Genomic DNA, 22,581 nt, shown 5'->3' with positions numbered 1-22,581 from the left:
TCATAACACCTTTATATGAATCTCTCCTTGTTTTTTTTTTATTATTGTATGTAAGTAAGTAATCAATAATTCCCAGTAAGCCGATAATAAAGTTTTTATTAGAAAGACAGCTATGTGTCTGCTTCTACTTTGACGACATGAAAGAAATATTATTTCACAATAGAAAGATCTATATTATGTCCGTTCCGTATTTACCTACCGTCTGAACTTCGAACTGACAAAACAATATTTATTTTTGTTATATTAACAAGAAATATAAAATTTATTTACAAACATTTACTTGTGTTTCATTTAAATTTATCTTTTCAAAATAGGTACTATCGTCATCGATAATATCGTCGGTGTTTTGTAAGAAGGGCGAATCAATCATTTTGGCGAAATCGATATTTTAATGAAAATACAATATGTACCCCACTAGCTTTGTTGTGTAAAAACAGCGAATTTTTATCTCCACAGGAAAGTACTTAAAAACGATAATCGACTAAAATTAAATTAATTAAAATTACGAAATAAAAAGCAAATGTGACATATTAGGCCTTTTAAAATATTATATAATAATACCTATTATAATGACAGTATTCTTTCTAAGCTTTATTATAAACTTGTTAGATATTTATAATCATCTACAGGTAAAAAACAAATAAATGTCAAAAGTTAAAAATCCTCCTCCTGTAAAGTAGCATTTTGGTTAATTCGCCCTTTTTACAAAACACCGACGATATTGCAGTGACCGGCTGAAAAAACTTTTGAGGGTTAATAATAAAACCCTATAAGTCCACCATACATGTGATTTCTATTCTCTGAGTTAATTCTGTTCAGGACGGAAATAACTTTAATCAGAAGGCAGTGACAGAGGATGTGGCCAGTGGGGGCTCTGACGATTTTCAGCATACTTTCAATACTTTCAGTGAACTTACTATAATATTAATAATAAAAAAATCGGTGTGTGTACTTATGTACGCGGGAATTGGCGTAACAAAACAAGAACAAAATTTATGATAATCTAGATTCTTCGACAAGCTCTTAATTATCTTGTTAAATTACACACTCAAGAAAAAGGACCGCTTATTGGAACGCCGTTGGTTTATTTCTATACATTTTAACTTAAATTACTAAATTATATAATTATTTATCGTTGTTTTTATTTTTAAAGTAATAACTGCCACTATGACGTTTAATAGTCTGTTTATGTAAGGAATTGCAAATGGCCGACAATAATAAATTCGCTGCCTAGGCAACGGAATAATTCTAAACTGTATAATTGTCTTGATTGGAGTATCATACTGTGGCGTAATGGTAGTGCGTTCGGCTGATAACCGAACAATCGGTAGTTCGAATCCAATCGAGTGCGTTTATTTTTGTGTGAAAAAATAAATTATGTGTTACATGTCACAGGCCAAAAATACACTCTGATCTGATTTTCCAAACGCTCCTAAAGAAGTATAACTTCAATAATTTAATGCGTCATCTAATAAACAATACAAGAAAAATATGTGAATTATCGCAAGAATAAGTGAAAATAATATTATGTCAGTACCTATATATTAATATAAATGCGCACAATAACTGAGCGGCCTAAGTGTTGGCTTAGAGCGGGAATATACGGGCAACATGATGTTGCTGCTGCTGGCAGCAAACGAGCTGCCGACCAACACAACAATATGGCAGCCCATGTTGCTGTGTTTGGCAGCAAATGTGTCAGCGGCTGTGTATCGGATTGGAATGGCGGTGCGCAGGACGAGGCGGGGACAGAGGTGGGAGGGGCTGTTACTATAACAGGCAGCCAGCGTTGCCAGTATATGTTTGACGCGGCAGCAAATTGACTGCGGCAACTCGGCGGTTCCGGACAGCGTGTCGACCGCAGTGTGTTGCTGTGTGTGCGTCCAGTATGAGTTTTGTGTGAAAAATTGGGGATTTCCGAGTTGCGACTGCTGACAGCAGCAACATGATGTTGCTCATGTATTCTCGCTCTTATTCGGCAGGTTCGAGTCCTGGGTCTGGCAAATACACATATTGTTTTTCATTTTGTGTTTGAGTCAGAGGATGGACTTACATAATAATATTAGGTTAATACTTTGGACGCGGAAGACGCACACGGTGCGTAATGACCAGGCGGCCGATCGATGTAATTAACGTGCATTTTAAAGGGGGCAATTAAAATCTCATTATCTATTCAGCAGCGAAAGCGTTAAGCCGGTGGCTAACATCAATTTCTCGTAAAAACAATATTCTGTTAATACAAACCTCCACTCTGTGGAGGCCCATATTATGATCTTCTTAGGATCAGATATGGTTAGAACATATTATAATATTAATTTTACCTAGGTGAAACTGATGATGAACACTCAGATTGATCCCATTATGCTATAATATGCGACCATAGTTTTGTTAGTTGGTGTTGAGATGCCGCCTTAGCTTTTATGCGTTTTATTTAATAATTTATTTTATTATCAGATAGTTTGACCATACAGCAGGGTAAAATAGAGATGAGCCAAGGCTAAAAAATATACGAATGATTTTTTTTTAAATTGTATAAACATAGATATTTGTAGACAACTGATATATCAAACAAAATTTTAAATTAAAGCTATTTATTATAAATTAAGAAATTTTAAAGGTAGCAGAGAATATTTTATTTTACATCAACGATGTTTTCTGGTGGCTGGTCTAAGAGGTCTGGCAAGATTCAACCCTAATAGCCCCACAGATAAAGCCGCCAAGGTAGGTACCTACCTACTCCTTACTTTTTATCAATAATGTTACTGTAGTGCTGTGAACACTTTGATAGTGAAAATTTTTTTATATTACGTAGTTTGATAAAGATAAAAGTATTAAAAATATTGAATTCTATTTCCGTCTAAATATCCAGAATAATTTTAGAGTTTTCTTATTTAATATTGGGATATCGTACTTTTTATACAGGAAAAATAAAAGGAAATTTAAATTTCTGGTAGCACCGGCAGCCATTTTATTTTGAGCTGTGAATATTGTAATGTCTCTTTCTAACCAACTTAATATCACTACCTATCTCGTTTTCCCACGGCACCACCTTACTCCTATCTATACCTATACATTTTCCTTGTATTCACCAGTGTCATTTTGACGGATTACTGTATAATTAAAGTTTATTTTTTAATTTCAGTTATTTTTATAAAACGCGGGTCAGGTAGTGCTAAAATGAAAACAGTTACGTCAGAATTGTGATCGGAAATTAGTATTCTCTGTGAACATTACCGATATATCCATGTTCACGATCAATCCCTCCAGATAAGACAATTTGTTTTGTAGCAAAAGCAATATGGCCTCTCTCTATTGACAGGACGTCGTATTCTTTTCATTACATCTATGAACTTCTTCTAAACCTTCGAAATGGAGCTGCGCGTAGGCAACAAATACCGTCTCGGCCGGAAAATCGGCTCCGGGTCATTTGGAGACATTTATTTAGGTCTGTATTTTCTTTTTACTTTCGAAAAATAATAGTAAACAAAGTCGACACACGTTTTTCATAGTGTTTCTATTCATCTGGAACATTAACCAACCCTTTGGCTTTTCTTTCCCAATAAAGCTACAAAAAAACACATAGAAATTGTAAGAAGTTACGCGCTTTTATGACCATTCATACATAATATATTTTGATAATTTATCCTAGTAATAAAAAATCTGTAGAATCGACGTTCATACAAAATTTCGAAGTTTAACTCATTTTCATTGTTTTAGAAATAGACCGATAAAATACACCATACCCACTGCTTATCTTAAATAAAGATTATAATGATTGTTTCCATGTTGGAGCCAAAATAATATGACACCAAAATTCATTTCTGACAGGCTTCCACCTTTTGCAATAAATGTTAACTTTCCCCATGTGTTATAATGACCCTGGCACCAGAAAAGTGTGTTCACCACGGCAAGCTCAGCTTAGTTGCAAAACAAGTGGGTTATCACAATAATATTATAGTCCAGTTCCTCGTTGAACTGAATTGTCCATACTTCAACTATTTTGACATAATATTATTATCCATAATAAATAGAATTCTATTTCCAAAATTTGCAGCTTGGAATTTTCACTGAAATTTTCGATGACTCATTCCATGTGTCATTATTAATGTATTAGGGGTCTTAGACATTGTTAAAATAATTATGACTCGTATATAGCCAAGGTATTAATGTAGAAAACACCTCACCATAAGTTTTACTGTTCATAACTTAAAATACTTATTTCATTACATTTCTTAAAATTTAGATCATTGTCGATAAAGCAAAGACTGTACACTTCCATTCAGTCGCTCCCCGTCACTGTTACAGTCTTCTATAATAGCGCCTGTACGTGTGCATGAATTTACTGGAATAACTGTTTACATGTTAGGCGGCTCTCATATCAAAACTTGTCTCGTTCGATGCGACCGAGTTCCGAGCCGCGCGAAACACTGTTGCACCTGACGAACGCGCACACCCACTAGCGACTCGAAACGTCAAAATAATAAGTACACCGGCCAGCACCATTACGCAAATATGTCATCAGATGCTGAAACAGCGATTAATATGTATTGGTACTGCAGAATTTTAAGCAGAAGGCGAAAATATTGGATTCATCCGTCAACTATTAGGCATACTATCCATGCACAGTGGATCATTTATCGTAGCAAAACTCATCAAGCACCCAGTGACCGACGTGCGTGCACTGAAGTCTAGATTTAAAAATGGCTGCATCGAGTGCTTTGCGCAGGCGTGGTCTGGCATGTTCTCGGCGCTCGCGACATCCAACATGACGACAGAAGAGTCGATAGTCGACCTGTCGCATTTGTTTCTCAGTTGCATTCGGCCAATCTGCGAAGCTCCATTTGACAGCATGTGTTATGACGATAACGATGATGTCACATTGACGATTTCGACATGAGGCGAATTCTGATGTGCGAGCCGACTTAAAGTGCTGACTGTCTCGCCAATCACATTTTTCATACATAAGTGAGACATGTTGTCATTGTATGATGCTATTTCACCGGTTGTGAAAAATGGTAAACTTCAAAGCGGTGTAGTTCATTTTGTTTTCTGGCAGGTTTGCCACTATAGTTCTATTGCGTAGACACAGATATCGCATAAAAATTCAGAAACCACTGAAGTTTTTTGATCCATGCATGCAATCTTGTAACTTTCACAATAATATGTGTTTACATGTGCATTTTCTTGTTTTGGCCGTATATGTATTGTCATCAGTCAATCCAATGTAAGTGTAACTGGCTATTATACCCATTTACACGTGCATGGATTTACTGGTGACAGTACGTATTATTGCGGCCTTAAAAAATATTCATCTGTAGTAAACTTGTATTGCTGTGCAAATTGCATGCATGTATCAAAAAAGTTCAGAAGCTTCTGAATTTTCACGCAACAATTGGACCGTCCAACATTTGCGCCTGCGCAGTAGATCAATAGTAGCGAACCTGCTTGTAAAAAAACGAAGTACATTGCACACTGCACACAGACCAGTTTGAGGTTGACCGATTTTCACAACATGTCAAATATGTAGTACCATAAAATGACAACATCGCGTCTCGCTTACTCTTGAAAAATGAGATTGACGAGACAGTCAGTATTTTTACAGGTAAACGCGATAATTTAAAATGCACACTTTTAGTCCAAGTAAATCTATGCACGTGTACAGGCGCTATAAAGTCAGACGAGATTACTTGCAAAATTTGTATGTGCGGCTTGTCGATCACGGCCTCATAGAGCGAGATGACTTGCTGGAGATATAGAACTGATTAAGAAAAAATCACTAAGATTGTTGACGAAAAAACTAATAACATTTTTAGTTTATACTAATTTGTATACAAACCTATGGGTTATGGGTATTATGGGTTGGCTTATGGTGTCTTCAACTTAAATATTAAATATGAAATATTGTTTTTGCACAGGTACCAGTATTGTCACAGGCGAGGAAGTGGCCATAAAATTAGAATGTTTGACGGCTGCCCATCCACAGCTTCATACAGAGAGCAAGATCTACCGATTTCTACAAGGCGGAAGTAAATAATGATGTTAAAAATATATTAAAAATAATAATAAAACCAAACTTATATTGTAAGTATATATGTTATCAGCAGGGCCCGGATTTGTATGCAACAAAAAACATGATTATATGCATGCACGTATGCACTTAAAATCAATAAAATATGCACTAAAACCGAAGAAATATGCAGCTAAAAATTGACATTTTTTGTGGGAAAAATTTGTAAATACCCACTTTACCCAATATTACTGACAAAAAATTGAATAACTAGTTAATAATTTTTCAATATAATACGATATCAGAACAAAAAACACAAACAAAGAATATAAAGTTAATCAATTACAATTTTCAAAATAGTTTTTTCACAAGTACCTACAAACAATTGAATAATAAATGCAATGTAAACCAAACATAACTTAAAAAACAAAAACGACACACTTAACTATTCCTAAATACTATTTTGTTTTTTGCCCGAAAAAAAATTACGTTATTTTTTTCAATATTATGCTCTGGCATTAAATTTTTCCGCATATTCCGGTATCTGTCAGTATTTTGTTTATATGCGGAAAACTACCTCTCAACGTCCACTTGGGCAAACTTTAAATAATAGTGCCCGAGTTAACTTCACTTTTTTTCACTGATAAATCCACAGCTCGGAGATGGCATTAAAAATGCAAGTGCATCTAAACTATCTTCCTTCCTAACTTAGTTATATTTCAATAAAATAATTTATATTATAAATTATAAATTCAAAAGCTCTAAAATATGCATTTATTTATGAAATCTGCACTAATGTCTCAAATATGCATTTATATGCACAATAAAATTTTATTTTTGGATTCTGTGCCTTTCAAAACAGATTTCTGTGCAACTCTCATAGCTGTGCATATACCCTAACAAAACATGCACTAGCATATAAATCCGGGCCCTAGTTATCAGTCCCACGATGGCCACGCGGCTTAAGCGTTGGCATATAACTTCATGGGTCCCAGGTTCGAATCTTGGGTCTGGCAAGTACACAATATATAGTTTTTCATTTTGTGTATGAGTCACAGTATTGACCAAATATGTTGAGCAAGTGGCTGACATCCATAATGTTTACTGTCGAATCAATGTGGTTCTGCGCCGGTCGTTGGGCCTGTAGGAATCTTATCACAATTGTATTCAGTTACCATTTCACCGCCTCCTTGCGTGTGCGACGTATGTTTAAATTTGCTTTATGACCCTTGCCAAGGAAGCCCTGCATCTGCACTGAATACCTGTGTTGATTTTATGAAAGTGCAAACTTCCGAAAACAGAAGACAGATTACATTTGATTTATTTTTGCAGAATTAAATTGTATGTATGTACTTATTATTTTATTAATATTCATCATTTAATTTCACATGGAATTTTCTTCATTGGGGTAAAATGTGTCCCAATTAAGCGGAATTGACTGTATATTATGATTGGTGGTTTCAATGTATGTATACAAAATTCATATTGTCATATTATCTTATGTGACACAAGAAAGGCTAAAAAATGATATTTATTCTTGAGATGCAAATGTAGATTTTTCTCAGAAGAGATAAAAACCCCCATAGTAACATTTTTCTTCTAGAGGTGTAAACTTATAATTTTTTTTGTAATATCTAAAAAAACATGTTGAGGCATATTATGATTTTTGGATTTGGTTTTTTTTGCGGTTGATATTACTGTAAAGTGTAGTTTATGTAGATCAGGCCTAACTCATTATACAACCGTGTTTATCAAATTACCATGCAAACCTCAGACTTCTTCCTAACCGAGATCTGACTGAGGAAGTATTGTTTTGAAATATACCGATTATCATTGCATAACTGCTCTTCCCCGTACGACTTCTTAAAGTGCCTGGAGAAGATGCCAACTATTACAAGTTCTTCTTTTCTTTAATACAGTTATAGTTTTAAACAAAAAAATGTTTGCGCAAAATCATTTACATCAAACAGAAAATACTTTTAAATCCTACAAGTATTACATTATAACATATTTATTATTATTCAGTTGGAGTACCCCAGCTGAAATGGGCAGGCTCGGAAGGCGACTACGAGGTGATGGTGATGGAACTGCTTGGCCCCTCCCTGGAGGACCTTTTCATGTACTGCTCGCGACGCTTCTCCCTCAAGACGGTGCTGCTGCTGGCCGACCAGCTCATCTCGCGCATAGAGTACGTCCACGACAAAAAATTCATCCACCGGGATATCAAGCCTGACAACTTCCTTATGGGGCTCGGCAAACAGGGAAACCTCGTTTATATAATTGACTTTGGCCTCGCCAAGAGATACTGCTACATGAAGACCATGCAACACATAGAGTACAGAGAGAATAAAAATTTAACAGGTACGTTTCGTATGTGGAAGGATCATAAAGCTGTGATAGAAAGGCTGAGAATTAAATGACTACAAGTGACATTCAACGGCTTAATCTGCAAACCGGCTAACTCCATTTGGGCAAATTATTCAGGAATGAGAAAAAACTTACTAATTTAACTATCGAGCGGAATTTAACAATTCCAAAAATACACTTTTTACAAAATAAATAAGCTGCACTATGAATTAATCCACTATTTTAGCTTCCTTTTTATATATAAAGAAAATTTATACAAAGAGCGGAGTTCTTCCATTTACGATATTGAAAATTTGGCACCTGCAGTTGGCAGTTTTGTGTGAAGAAGGTGTATTTATAGGTTTAGGAGTTTGAAATTTTGTGTGAGCATAGAAAACATGCTTTATAACAATATGCCATCAAAATATCATTTTTGGTCAAAAGTGAGTGCAGCTGGAGTGAGGCTGGTTGACAGATTAAGCAGTCATATAAAGATAATTAATAATGGATCATTTGAGAATAATTCTCATTTACAGAATGTTGAAAACAGTTAAGAGCGTACATAACTTAAACATGAAAATTTGCAAGTTTTCGAGACACTTGTTTTAACAACGTCAATATTATGATTCTTTCGAAAGATCTTCTTTATGTATTATATATTTGTTTATTTATCCAATTTTCAGAGGTTATTTTTTAATGTTACAATTTGCAAGGCGTATAAAAGACAATCAACCAATAATACTACACTTCAGCATTGTTATTTAATTGAAAAATCCTGTAAAATGGCCACCATTACATATGTAAGAAAATCAGAATGACAACTAAACGATCTTAATATTCGTGGAGTTACCCAACTTGACCATACTTCATGCGCTAGCGAAATAATTTCAAATGTCATAACAGAAAATAACTTATAAGGCTTTTTCTTTTTATACTCCAAATTCATTGGTACCTATGTACCTATAATTATATTGGGTAAGAGAGGGGGAGAAGTAATAGCCGGCAATTTTGTGTGAATGAAACATACAGAAAGCAGAATGCCTCTAATGTTATGTAGAAAAAATCATTTAAATCACGCCATGAAAATGTTTATTGACATTAATATGGGAGCTGGCAAATTCAAATTTGTCATACATTCATTACCAGTTGGCCAGACATATTTAAAAAATATTAGGTACAGTTCGGTTATGAGGAATACAGCAGCAAACACATTTTGAAAATAGCCTATATACTGGATTATTTGTTTAACCTAACCTCAACTAACCCTAACTAACAAATAATCCAGTATATCAGGTATTTTCAAAATGTGTTTTCCGCTGTATTCCTCATAACTGAACTGTACCAAATATTAATTTGAGATGAATGTCTTGTATTTTCACTCATCTGGGAATTCGATCCAAAGATTAAAAATCTTGCTATACAGTGTACAATGAAGATGACAAGCCTGCGATTTCATTGTATGCTGTATAAAAGACGATTGATGCATAGGTCAGGGGCATATATATAATATATATACCATTTTTACCAGAAAGTGCGGGGTATCTGTAGTTCCACAAATCACCACCATGAAAAGTAAATTTTTATTCAAAACATTTTTTTTTAATATCTCAATATAAAAATATCGTTCTTTGAATAAAAAAAATAGTTAATCATCTAAACAATCTCTCCAGTCCCAAGGTTTTTTATACACATAACTTAAATCAAAACATATTTCACATTCAAAGTTTTATCTAATCTGCGTAATAACAATAATATGAAAATTCAAATCAAATGTATTGGACCACCGAGGACAAATTTAAATGATAGTCATTCCACAATCTCAGATAAGAAAACATATTGCAGTATTGTAAACTTTCCCGCTTCGCGATTTTGGAAGGGGCCTCCACTTAAAATCATCGGTATTTTATCCAGGTCTCTTTCAAGCAGAATATGAGAAGTCATAAACCCAGGAATTTGGCTTATAAATAGATGGAGGATACGTTATTTCTTCTACGGCATTTGAAAGTATAATGCAAGCGTACGAAGCGAAGTTGGTAAACACCACAAAATATATTAACATCGCTAAGTTGCCATTCTGACTTTCTTACATACGCAATGGTGGCCATTTTTTATGTTCATTGTGATCACTCACTCGAATGCAGTTATAAACAGTTTTACATAAATTATATATGATTTTTCAAGTTAATAATAATGCCGAAGTGTAGTATTATTGACAGCTTACCTGCTCATCGTGACAGATTGTCTTTTTATACGGCCTGCAAATTGTAAAATTAAAAGATAACCTCTGAAAATTGGATAAATAAACAAATATACAATACATAAAGAAGACCTTTCGAAAGAATCATAATTGTATTCTTGTATTGACGGCTTGTCTTTTTACTGTTATATGTAAATTGTATGTATTACATTTCACTGTAGCACAGTTAGCTGTGAGCTTTTTTATCGGAAAGAGGTGACTCTATACTATACGGTCTTTATTTTCTACTGTCTTTCCCTTGTACATGTTTCGGTAGATTTATTAAGTACATGTTTTAGGTACAAGTCGATTTACAGAAAACCAAGCGGGAACCGTGCCAATTTTCATAGAGCCGATTTTGGCAAAATTCATGAATTCAAAAATGAAAACCTAACCTAACCTAACAAATAATCCAGTATATCGGCTATTTTCAAAATTTGTTTGCCGCTGGCTTACTGTAAACCGACAAGAGCCGTGTTTTATTTAGACATGAACTTTATCTCAGTACTATACAACCCAAAGAGGTTGGACGGTCGTTAATATACGAACATATATTTCCGATACAACATTTCACGATACAAATTTCTGGACACGTCTTTTTACTGTGAATGTACTTGAAATGTGAGGGTCTCTTCAAATGAGCTTGAAATGCAATGTCACTTGCACTTTGCATGTCGCTTCACTGACCGTGCACCTTTGATTCCACATTCCATTTTTGGCAACGTGGCAAATGTTAAAATTAGTGTGGGACATAAAAAATGTTATTAAAAATTGATCGCGATATAACAAATTCGCTCTCGCCGATGTCGCAATGAATGAGGGTTACCTGTATTCGTTCAATCCTCAGTACTTCATTTATAACAATTCTTTTACAGTTTAGTAACATTTTGCAATAATCTATTTCAGGTACCGCCCGTTACGCATCTGTCAACACTCACTTAGGCATCGAACAATCGCGGAGGGATGACTTAGAATCTCTCGGCTATGTTCTGATGTACTTTAACCGAGGCTCGTTGCCTTGGCAGGGCTTGAAGGCGGCCAACAAGCGACAGAAATATGAGTGCATCTCAGAAAGCAAACTATCTTCCCCTATTGAAGAACTCTGCAAGGTACTGACACACCCATGTTTCTATTATGCTCGTAAATAGATAGTAGGAGTCACCTATCTTAGAAATAGAGAATCAGGTCTATTGTCCCAAGGTGCAGAACCAACCTGTCACTGGTAATGCCAATTGGGAGGGCGATAACTATGTTCAACCAAATTGCTTTGGGTATTGATATATTCCACTTGCGTGAGAGTGAGTTTACGTGGACGCTATTTTATTAATTCATAAAATAGAGCCTCCTTAGCAAACTCGGTGTTCTTCTTTGAACTATTAAAGATGTATAATTGTATTTTCACTGCTTTGTATGTTTATATTATATTCTATTTTTATATTTTCATTTTTATTACTTTTCTTCTTTATAGTAATGTTTCATGTCATGTTGTGAATTTCTTAAACTTATAATTTGTAATGTCCACAATATGTTAAAAAAAAAATTGAAATTGAATTGAACATGAAATTGAATCACTAAGGTTTGATTGTCCCAACGAGGTAGACGCCACAACAATGAATCAGACAGTGAATTTATACAATTAGAGCAAACATTTGAAATGAGTTCACAACGTAAGGAGTTTGACATAATGTCATGGTCTGTGACGTGTGGGTCACGGCAGTGGCGTAGGGTGGAGGTAAGCTGTTAAGATCCGTCATAAATAGCGCACATTAACCTTTTTCAGTGAAATGGATATGTTTTTATTGAAATAAGACTACAATTTACAGATGGTGTTGGTTGAGTTTTAAAAATCAATTAAACCCTGTCTAAACCAAACCATAATAGTATTGGTATATTTTAGGCGATATGACAAAATTGTGCACATTTTTTCATTCTTACTTATTTGTTTTCGTTAGATTAAGAATACGTAATACATATATTGTTGGTTCATTTTTTCAATTCATCAAGCTATGCCTAAACCAAACTATAATAGATAAAAAATATTATTCTATCCATAAAATATCCAATTTTTTTTATCATTTAATTGCATAATTTTAGATATTTTATAGATATACGAGTATTTTTTTACTATTATCTATTATGGCTTGGTTTTCGCAGGGTTTAATTGAATTTTAAAAACTGACAACACCATCTGTAAAATGTAGTCTTATTTCAATGAAAACAAGTATGTATGACTGACAAAGTTTAGTGTGCAATATTTATGGCGGATCTTAACAGCCTACCTCCACCCTTCGCCACTGGGTCACGGGGGTTGTAGAAAATGTGATAGTCATCACAAAACCAACAAAATATAAACGATTAATAATTTTAATAAAAATGCAATTTTTTGTACTGATTCCACTTTTTTTATTAAATAATTTTCAGTTGAAAATAAAAGTAGAATCAGCACAAAAAAAATGCATTTTTATTATAATTATTAATACAATGCATTTCCACCATGAATAATTGACAGTTCACACAATTAGAGAAAATATAAACTCTTTTTTCTGATATTAAAATATTCCAAAAGGATAAACTGAATTCAATCATTTTTAATGAATTTGTTTTTAGAAAATATGACATAATTTAGACAGGGAAGTAAAAAACTTCATGAGGGGGGTCAAAAAATACTGGAAATCGTGTGACGTCATTTATGGATGACTAAAAAATACACAAAATCCAATATACACTTATATTACTATAAGCTGCTACAAAAGGGTTGTTTAAAGCCAGTTCTGACCATACAATCGGTAGGCCAAATGAGATACACAGTACTATACTTAATTATGCTGACAATAAACTCTCGTTCAGCGTAGTGCTGACAATTTGTGAGAACCTCAAATCATTATCTTACCGACGATCTTTGTTATCCCCTGACTTAAGAGGACTTGTCAATAGGTACAACCCTTGCAGCAATTACATACCATGTTGTAAAACTACCGTATATAAAGACAAAAATTATCTGTACAAGGTTCGGAAAATGTGTCGATTGCAATAATAATATCAGAGTAAAAGAGGAAAACGAGCGTTCAACTTTCAAGTGAAAATATAATTGGATATTGATCATATTCAAAAGATATGGTGATTATTTTGCAGGGTTACCCTTCGGAGTTCTGCAAGTACCTGCGCGCGTGCCGTCAGATGGACTTCACGGAGCGGCCTGAGTACGCCTCGCTACGTCATCTTTTCAGAAACCTCTTTCGCCTCCAGGGGTTCAAGTATGACTACGTCTTCGACTGGAACATGCTCAAATTTGGTAACATTTCAATTTCACCACATACATTTATTTTAATATGTATAATTAAGGTCCCTGTGCTTCGTCACACTTATTTGAATAAGTAGACTTGTGCGTTATATAGCTGATTTTAGGGCGCACTATATATAATGCATCGCATATTATCACCAAAAAAGCAACGTAGTCATATTATTATTTTTGTTAAACTTTCAACTATGCATGGGGTTCATAATCAGTTAGTTTTACATAACGTCGATATCTTTGCATTTGGCCCTAAGTGTTAATTCAAAATACATTATTTATGAATGAACGACTGACAAAACCAAAAGTCATCCAAAAACAAAGGCTACAAAGATGTGGTCATGTTAAAACTAATAAAAAATCACATGATCATATTATGTGGTCATGAAGGTCACGTGGCTAATATAATCATATTCTGAGGTATTGTCGAACAAGAACTTCTTGTCCACGTGTTAAAAATGAAAACTAACAAGCACCTCCTGTGCAGTTAATCGCACTTTCGTTTTCAAATGAGGAATTACCCCAAATTTATCATTTCATTTTACACTACCGTGGTGTACAGATCTATCAATTTACGTAATTTGAAGCTTTTTATAATATATATAATATGTCTAAAATGATAAGGAGTGATGTTAGAATTATTATTAGTAAACTTTTGGTTTATTGCAAAGCAGAAAAGAAGTCGCATCTAAAAAGAGAACCGATACATTATTTAAATGCGTTGCCACCATGACAGGTACGTCACTGAGAAGTCTTCTAAATGCGCTACAGCGACTTCCTGTTGTCGACGAGATCTTGTTGTCGGACAGTAAACATCATAATAATATAAAATAACTTACATTGAATAAAAGAAGATTGACTAGGTACCATATCCAGCCACTGGTTATCAAAAATATTAATACATATCTAAAAATACTTATGTAAATGCTATTCTAGGTGGTCCGTCCCGCAAAGAGGGCCTGTCAGCAGGTGGCGGCACCGGCCCCCCCACTGCGGCCGCCATCACGGCACAGCAACCGCAGCAGACCGCGCCCCAGATGTCAATTAGACGTTACCATGCTGGAAATTCCGACACAAACAATCGTACGATGATTTTATTCTCCCATCCTTTGTGTTTCTGTAACAATATTGATGATTTGACCCCAGCGCCAGTCATGGTGATTTTTTCATGGTACCATTCAAGATTACTCCGGCTTCCACTAACGATTATAATTATTTCTCACTTCTTATCGACTCTTCCCTACATGTAAATTGGACAGTGCATTACTTACAAAATCTTGACAAGGTTTTGTACTCTGTGTGGAGGTAAACCATTAAATCATACATAATTTTAGATATTTTATAGATAAATGAATATTTTTCTCGGTCCTCGACTTTCATACGTAATTGTTTCCTGAAAATGTGGACAATGTTGGATGTACGAAAGTAAAGCAATGTAAACGTAAATGTTTATAAACGGGACCTTGGGTATAATAAAGTTAACAATACATATTATTTTCTTTATAGACTTCTCAAGACAAGGAGCGGAGGAGTGAGTAGTAACTGCGTGGAAGCGTACAGCATTATCGAGAAAAATCAAATTTTTAAGAAGTGTATGAAAGTCAAGAAAAGCCTGTATTATGGTTTGGTAGGCAGGGTTTAATTGAATTTTAAAAACTAACGAATACTATCTGCAATTTGTAATCATAGTTCAATGAAAACAAATGAGTATGACTTACAAAGTGTGCACTATTTTTGTCGGATCTCCTTGGCCTACCTTCACTCTTCGACACTGATGCATACTGACCCGATTTAGGCCATCCGCTCACGCAGAAACTAAAATCTGACGAACTGGTTGGTGATAGAACTCATTAACTAACCAGTGACTGGTGCTTCGCACACGGCGCTACTGAAACCTAATAATCTCATAACCTCAAACTGTCAAACACATTGCTTTTTCCATAATATCTTTACGGAAATATTCTGGCAGCCTGTAATTATACAGGCAGGAGTATTTCTCAACATTTACCATATATTTTACATTAAAAATCGGTTCGCCCATTTTAAACTTTTGACGTCTTGGCTTGTTAGTATTTCTTGTTCAGTGCTACCAATTTTGGTAAGAAAATCTACTGATATTGGTATAACTGTTTGATGGGTGACTGGCAACTGAGAGACTGGGAGACTTGCATGTCGCGTCTCCTCGGTTTCAGTTGCAAACGTTTTGAAACTGAGAGATTCCAGTCTTGCCGTCAGCGAGCCGCCATTGAAATACATTAGCTAGATACTGGAGTTTCATTCCCGTCTTTTTTGAGTATTCACGTGAGAGGATGGAATACTTACTCCATTGGATAAACATTCTTCAAAAATTTGTCATCAGAAAAAAACAATTATTTTCTATTCTGATTCAGAGTGATTTTTGAATTATAATATGACAGAATGATTTGATTTTAATAAGAGTAATAATTTTATGAATTGTGGCACGCCATCTTATAAAGCTCTATCAAACTTTTCAAACTACCCACTACAATTAGGACTAGAACAGGATTAGAACATCTCAATCTTAGGAAAAAGCCTGGACAAAAATTAACTATAAGGACGAGTGAGAAACCATTCGTCACGATTATATTTTCTGCAATATGCGTTAGAGAAAGATAAAATTTCTACGGCTGAATTACATAGTTTTTGTACACGTCGCCGGTAAATACAGTACTTTCTCAGTAATTCGCCGCTCGATTATCCGACAAGTACTATAGTACTTGACGATTATCCTACAAGTACTATGGCGGATTATAATCCGCCCTTATTTTTACTAGTTATAATCACAAAATCAAGCTCTATAATTCGCCGGTATTCGGATGTAAAATTCAGTAGTCCGTCGCGTGCCTATATCAGCTGTCCGCCGTCGTATTTAACGTAGCTGAGGCATGGATCAATCTTCCGGGACGAGCAATAATTTAATCGTGAAAAAAGCCGTGGCTCTCCATGAATCAAGATGATGAAAACTGGGAACCGGAAGACTTAGTTCCATTAGATGAATTGATTCAGAGGGCGACTGAAAACTCAGAGCTAACGCAAAATGTTTTATAAGAATGGATAATGGAAAGTTGTGAGGAGTATGCGATGTGCCACTTCTGACTGAAGACGAGCACGTAAATATATCAAGAGGCTTGGATTCTGAGGATGAAGGCTATAATAATTGTCAACCGATCGCAGCTCAAACCGTCAAATCAAGATGCACTACCTGAGACTGACGCGTTACCATTAAATGGACAGAGGAAAATATTGCAACCGTCAACACATTCATCATGTTGTATACATTATTACGAGATGACACAATCTTCCAACAATATTCAGGAAAAACACACAATTCTGAACAAGTGATTACTGTTTAAGGCTATACCTCAGCTGAGGCATGGTCTAGGTCATAAAAATTCAACATGTGTCCTTTTTATGTTATGTTTATTATATTCGTAATAATAATAGTATATTCATTGACATGTTTTCTTTTTCAAGTACATGCGGAACGTTTTTAAGTCATCTTTACACGATTTAAGAATATATTCATCCGACTCCATCACAAAAGAAATTGACGTCCGAACAGGTCGACTATCCCTCCCCGAATGGCAACGTGGCCGTAATTTCGTTCCACAGTGTATAAAATTATTTGCCGTTTCACTTATGTACGCTCTTAATATGTACAAAATGAGTTGAACTTAGTTTATAATAAAATTAGTATGTATAATTCATTTCATATTTGATTTTGATCATAAAAAAAATCATAAGTTGCTAGTACAAATTTCCCAATAAAAACTATTTTAACAATATTTTTTATTTATGCGCTATAATCCGCCGTTTTCACTAATTGGACACTTGTCTGGTTTATGGGGTGGCGGATTACTGTGAGAGTACTAATTTGGGTTTGGATGACTCCAGTCATTCAAAAAATAAAGTTAGTGTTTTTAGTTAACCCTTCACTGCATGATATTTGTATTTGAAATTTTTTTTTTCTTAGTGTCAAAATGCTTGAATGAAAGAAAAATAATAAAGAAAAAATTTCGAAAATTCCATTTAATTTTGTATGTTACTACGTGGTGTCGCAGATTTACGATTTCAGTATGACAAAATACAAAACCAAATGATAACAATTATAAAAAAACTAATATACACACCTTTTTTGATGTGTAGATATTTTTATTCAACCAATTTCAATCTTCTGTATATTAAATTAGTAGAAAATATGGTTAACTATGTTGTGTTTAAATTTGGTAGCCGTACTGAGAAGTAACATGATGGTATAACGTTTCATAGTTTAGTTAATAATAATAAAATTGAGGTTCTACTGTGCGTTATACGCAAGAAACACGGTATAGCTGAACAATACACACTGCCTTTATATTATTACTGTGAGCGTTTATACCTTTTTCTGTGTAGCCATATATATTTCAAACATATCTCAACTACAGGTACAAAGCATATTTCTTAACGGTGACCTATGTTTTCTTTTTCAGGGATATCCCGTCGCACCGGCATAAAGAAGCTGCAGACGGGGACTTCAAACGCAGCGCCCAAAAAATAGTTAATAAAAATATCTACGAATTTATAAATTTAATAAAAAAAAATCATCGCAAACTAAATTTGAATTATTCCAATAATTCGAAATGTTTTCATGCACCGCAAGCATCAATGCGACGCACTCGGTGGCGTAGCTAGGAATATAGCAAACAAGCCAAATGCGCTCAAGGGAACGGGGCCCCAATTTCATCTTCTCTTGGTGCCGTCTTCTATCCATCTCTTTCCTGTGGTCCATTCGTCTCAGATCACCAATGCCTTGGACGTTGAGTCACTTATGTAAAATTGTGTTTGCGAAGAGAATCGCCTTCTGCCTCGCCCTAACTTTCTCTGCATTTGAGGTCTCATTGCCGAGTATGGAGCCGTTCTGTGACGGTATCTGTAAGTTCTCTTAGCTTATTGGCTCGTCTTAATACCTCATTAGTAATGTGATCAGTCCAAAAAACGCCGATACAGCCACTTTTTGTACTCTAATTGCCAAATTTTTTTGAATAAATATACATTATATAATAGGATAAACTGTAATTCTGTTGCTAAAAGAGATCATGGATGCTGTAGCACTCTTCGTAAGACTCATAAAAAACCTCTGCGTAACTTGTTAATCACAATTTAGTCACTTAAGCTGTCATTATATTGAGGTGCACATCGCGTACTGTCACGCTGTCACGGCAACAAACTTGGTCTATGGTTTCGTCATTTTGCAGAATATTTTAATCCTTATAGCGCGGACCGCACAGCTGTTGTGTCCTCATTAGTTGGTCATTAGATATAATTAGCATGTTATTTAAATGTGGTAATTAAGTAAATAGTGATTAAATGCTCCACGGTGAAGCGGTTAAACAATCGCCACCTCTGTAAATTCAATGATTGAGAGTACCAACTCTAATGTATTAGTATTTTGAATTATTATTCATTATTCATGCTAACTTCAATTAATTTTAACAGTTTCTACGTGTGAGTATGTTAAAATTACTTGCGATATTGCTTCCATAGATAATATTTTGAACAGAACTCAACTTGCAGACCATAGATAATAGAAAATCCATAGAGAAAACCACTATTAACAAAGAACATGCGATTTTGACATGAATCGAAAATGTGTAGGCATGTAGAAAATGATAAAAAACGTTCATTGAGTCATGCAGGTGTTCATGCAGTGCAGTACAATGTGAGGTAACCTCATTGTTGTTCTGGTGATTTTTCGGCAGATTTTGCTAACTGACAATGTTCGTTTAAACGTTCAAAATGTGCTACGGGATGGGAGCATCAGTCTGATAACATTTTTAACACCAAGAAAAACTACATTACACACTTTTTTCCCGTAGTGGCAGCTTACTGTGACGTCACGTGATAGTACGCGATGTGTATCTCAATATAATCACAGTTTAAGTCGCATGTGTGTACCATTTTGCATTTCACCCAGTGCCAATTTACATCAAGATATTCAGCAAATTTGGACAAAAAGATACCATAATCTGAAAACACCATAATAAAATAGCTTAGAGGCGATTATCATAGAAGGCAATGGATGGCTCGACTCAATTTAAATAATGGTTGGCACAATTGATTTTATCCCAGGTTCCGCAATTACAATCCGTCCATCACAAAGGTTGCAATTTCACTCTGGCGTGAGACAGAAGTATTCCACTCCTTATCTATTTTTATGTACTCTCGTTTTAATGTGAAGAAATGTCCCAAGAAATCTGTTGGATATGGTATGATTTCTTTTTGTGGCCAACACGTATATTGTATGTAGACGTGGCGAAGGGTGACGATAAGCTGTGGAGATCCGATAAACTGCGTACTTAACTTTGCGCAATGTTTATGTCAGATCTCAACAGCCTACCTCCACCCTTCGCCACTGGTATGCAGTACTGTATCAGGATTTTCATTTCCCTAGTGGTCTTGATGACGTGTCAGCCACTATAAAGAAGTCGCACTTTCGTATCCATGTCATTGCTATTTAGCATTTGGCTCATCCACTTGAGCATTCTTATATAGTTGTCAAAATAGTTCAACATTCTTTTCCATTTGGACATTCTTATCCACTAGGGCCATCTTACCCATGCGTGTCATTGAGCTTTGCTTACCATTGCTATAAGATAATTGAGTAGCTACGCCACTGGTCACACTGTTGACTCTATTTGAAGATGTCTTTTTGTATGGCCTTAATGAATGTGACAAAAAAAATTATTAGTTGATTTTTTCTTTTTTTGTATCATAATAATATTATCTATGTTTTTTAATGTGTGTAAATGTTATATTGATATGTCTGACATAATATTGATTATTATTACCATAATGATTGTATTCTATAATGTGTAAGAGATTTCCGCAACACCAATTTAAAATGTGTTGCCGTGATCGATATGAATTTTTAACCCGCTGATTTTGTTTTCACATATAAACATTTTAGGCTAATGTAGTTCTTATTTTAATTTTTTTTTTTTTTATATATCATGGACAGTCTCGATGGCTGTTCAAAAAGTACTGATGTCAGTTACGTCATAGACTATTAGTAATTATTGTCTATGGTTACTTTTTAGTATTTTATGTGGCAATTTCCAAATTTCACTGCCAAATTATTTTGTTCTTTCTTCTATTGGGTTGTTAGCATTTTCGTGATTCTAAATACAGTTGCACTCGGTTATTACGATCACGGATATAGCGAGATCTCGGATGTAACGAGGAAACATTCGTTGACATTTTAGTTTATGATTTTCTCCATACATTTATTCGCTTTTATAATGAGCTACTTATCGGCTATACCGAGCTAAAATATCATCTCTGTTCTGGCAGAACACACTAACTGGAGAATACTAGTTTTGAGTAATTTGACTTTGAAGTTGTTAAAATGTTTGAAATAATGGTCTGTCATGTGAGTTTATTAAGTAATCGTAAAAAGGATGACTTTAAAATAAAGACTGTTTATTTATTAAGAAGGTTTCCAGACGGTAAAGTTTAAAATAAGGAACATTTTAGTACTAACTCAATATGTAATTTTTTCGAATTAGTGTTTTCTGCCAGAACAGTGACGATATGGTCAAAATTTTTCTTAAAACTGTTAATGTGTCAATCGTTTAAAAACATTTCGACATTAAACAATATAATCCGACAGGATGCCGCCGGAAACAACGGATTACGTTTATAACACTAGTTAAGTGTCTAAGCCCTTACCTAATTGGTCTTTTCGCCGACAATATTGAAAAAGTATACACGCATATGGTTGAAATTGCATGTAAAAAATCCAAGGTTTATGAAATCACTAGGTACCTACCAGCGTTCATTACAATAAACAACTTCTTTTGTAGTTTATGGCATGCTTGTTTCGGGGAAAAATGATTATTGTGTATTTTTGTTTGAATTGTAACTTTTTGTGCCATGTGACCGCTGATTTAAAAATACCTATTCTCTGATATAACGAGCAAATTCAGTCGGTCCCATCTTCCTCGTAATAACCAAGTTTGACTGTTATCGGTTTTCATACCTGGCGATTCTTAGCGAAATCCTTGCAACAAAATCACTAGTTTTAGGTTGGAAGATGTTTAAATATGAATGCTTTATTTAAATATTTGGCAAATGAGAGTTCCCGACCAATGACAGAAACGTTGATTTCTGGAATGCTATAACTAAAATCCACTTAGTAATTATTCCTTTCTATTTACAATCTGGGCTTTATTGTGCAAGCACATTACTGTATAAGGGTCAGCTGACACTGTGGTGTAGAACATATAATTTCCCCGTAACCAAAAAGTTTAACCATGATAAGAGAGAATAAATGAATCCGGAAGTTAGTAGGCTATGGAGATCTGACAAAAATAATGCACGCTTTGTCAGTCGTACTTATTTTTTTTCATTGAACTAAGAATACGAATTGCAGATGGTTTTTTAAAATTCGATTAAACCCTGCCTAAACCGAACCATGATAGATATAAAATATTCTAAAATATCTAACATGTATGATTTAATGACGTTTAATATTTTTTATCTAATATCTATTATGGTTTGCTTTTGGCAGGGTTTAATTGAATTTTAAAAACCTACTATTACCATCTACAATTTTTATTCTTAGTTCAATGAAAACAAATAAGTATCACTAATTAGTATTCACTATTCATGTTGAATCTCCGCAGTCTACCTCCACCCTTC

The 22,581-nt window shown here is 34.6% G+C and overlaps 1 protein-coding gene across 1 annotated transcript; it reads left to right on the top strand.

The window, feature by feature from the left end:
* Positions 1–3,081: 3,081 nt before the first annotated feature.
* On the top strand, positions 3,082–20,614 carry LOC147070363 (casein kinase I-like). The gene is made up of 7 exons (XM_085949687.1): positions 3,082–3,445; positions 5,916–6,026; positions 8,033–8,368; positions 11,496–11,698; positions 13,722–13,881; positions 14,818–14,964; positions 18,372–20,614. The coding sequence occupies exons 1-7, from the start codon at positions 3,370–3,372 to the stop codon at positions 18,437–18,439; spliced, it is 1,101 nt and encodes a 366-aa protein (XP_085805813.1). The 5' UTR covers positions 3,082–3,369; the 3' UTR covers positions 18,440–20,614.
* The last annotated feature ends 1,967 nt before the right edge of the window (positions 20,615–22,581 follow it).

Source organism: Rhyacophila brunnea, unplaced genomic scaffold (genome assembly GCF_057557595.1).
Source record: "Rhyacophila brunnea isolate RB1 unplaced genomic scaffold, BYU_Rbru_1.0 scaffold_22, whole genome shotgun sequence".
NCBI lineage: Eukaryota > Metazoa > Arthropoda > Insecta > Trichoptera > Rhyacophilidae > Rhyacophila > Rhyacophila brunnea.
This window is presented reverse-complemented; position numbering and strand designations above follow the sequence as displayed.

What these genes read in the sequence shown, in the direction of transcription:
- LOC147070363 (XM_085949687.1), top strand. Translation starts at nt 3,370, where the DNA reads ATGGAGCTGCGCGTAGGCAACAAATACCGTCTCGGCCGGAAAATCGGC. An exon ending in CCGATTTCTACAAGGCGGAA is followed by an intron (nt 6,027 to 8,032) that starts GTAAATAATGAT and finishes ATTATTATTCAG; the next exon opens with TTGGAGTACCCCAGCTGAAA. An exon ending in CTATTGAAGAACTCTGCAAG is followed by an intron (nt 11,699 to 13,721) that starts GTACTGACACAC and finishes ATTATTTTGCAG; the next exon opens with GGTTACCCTTCGGAGTTCTG.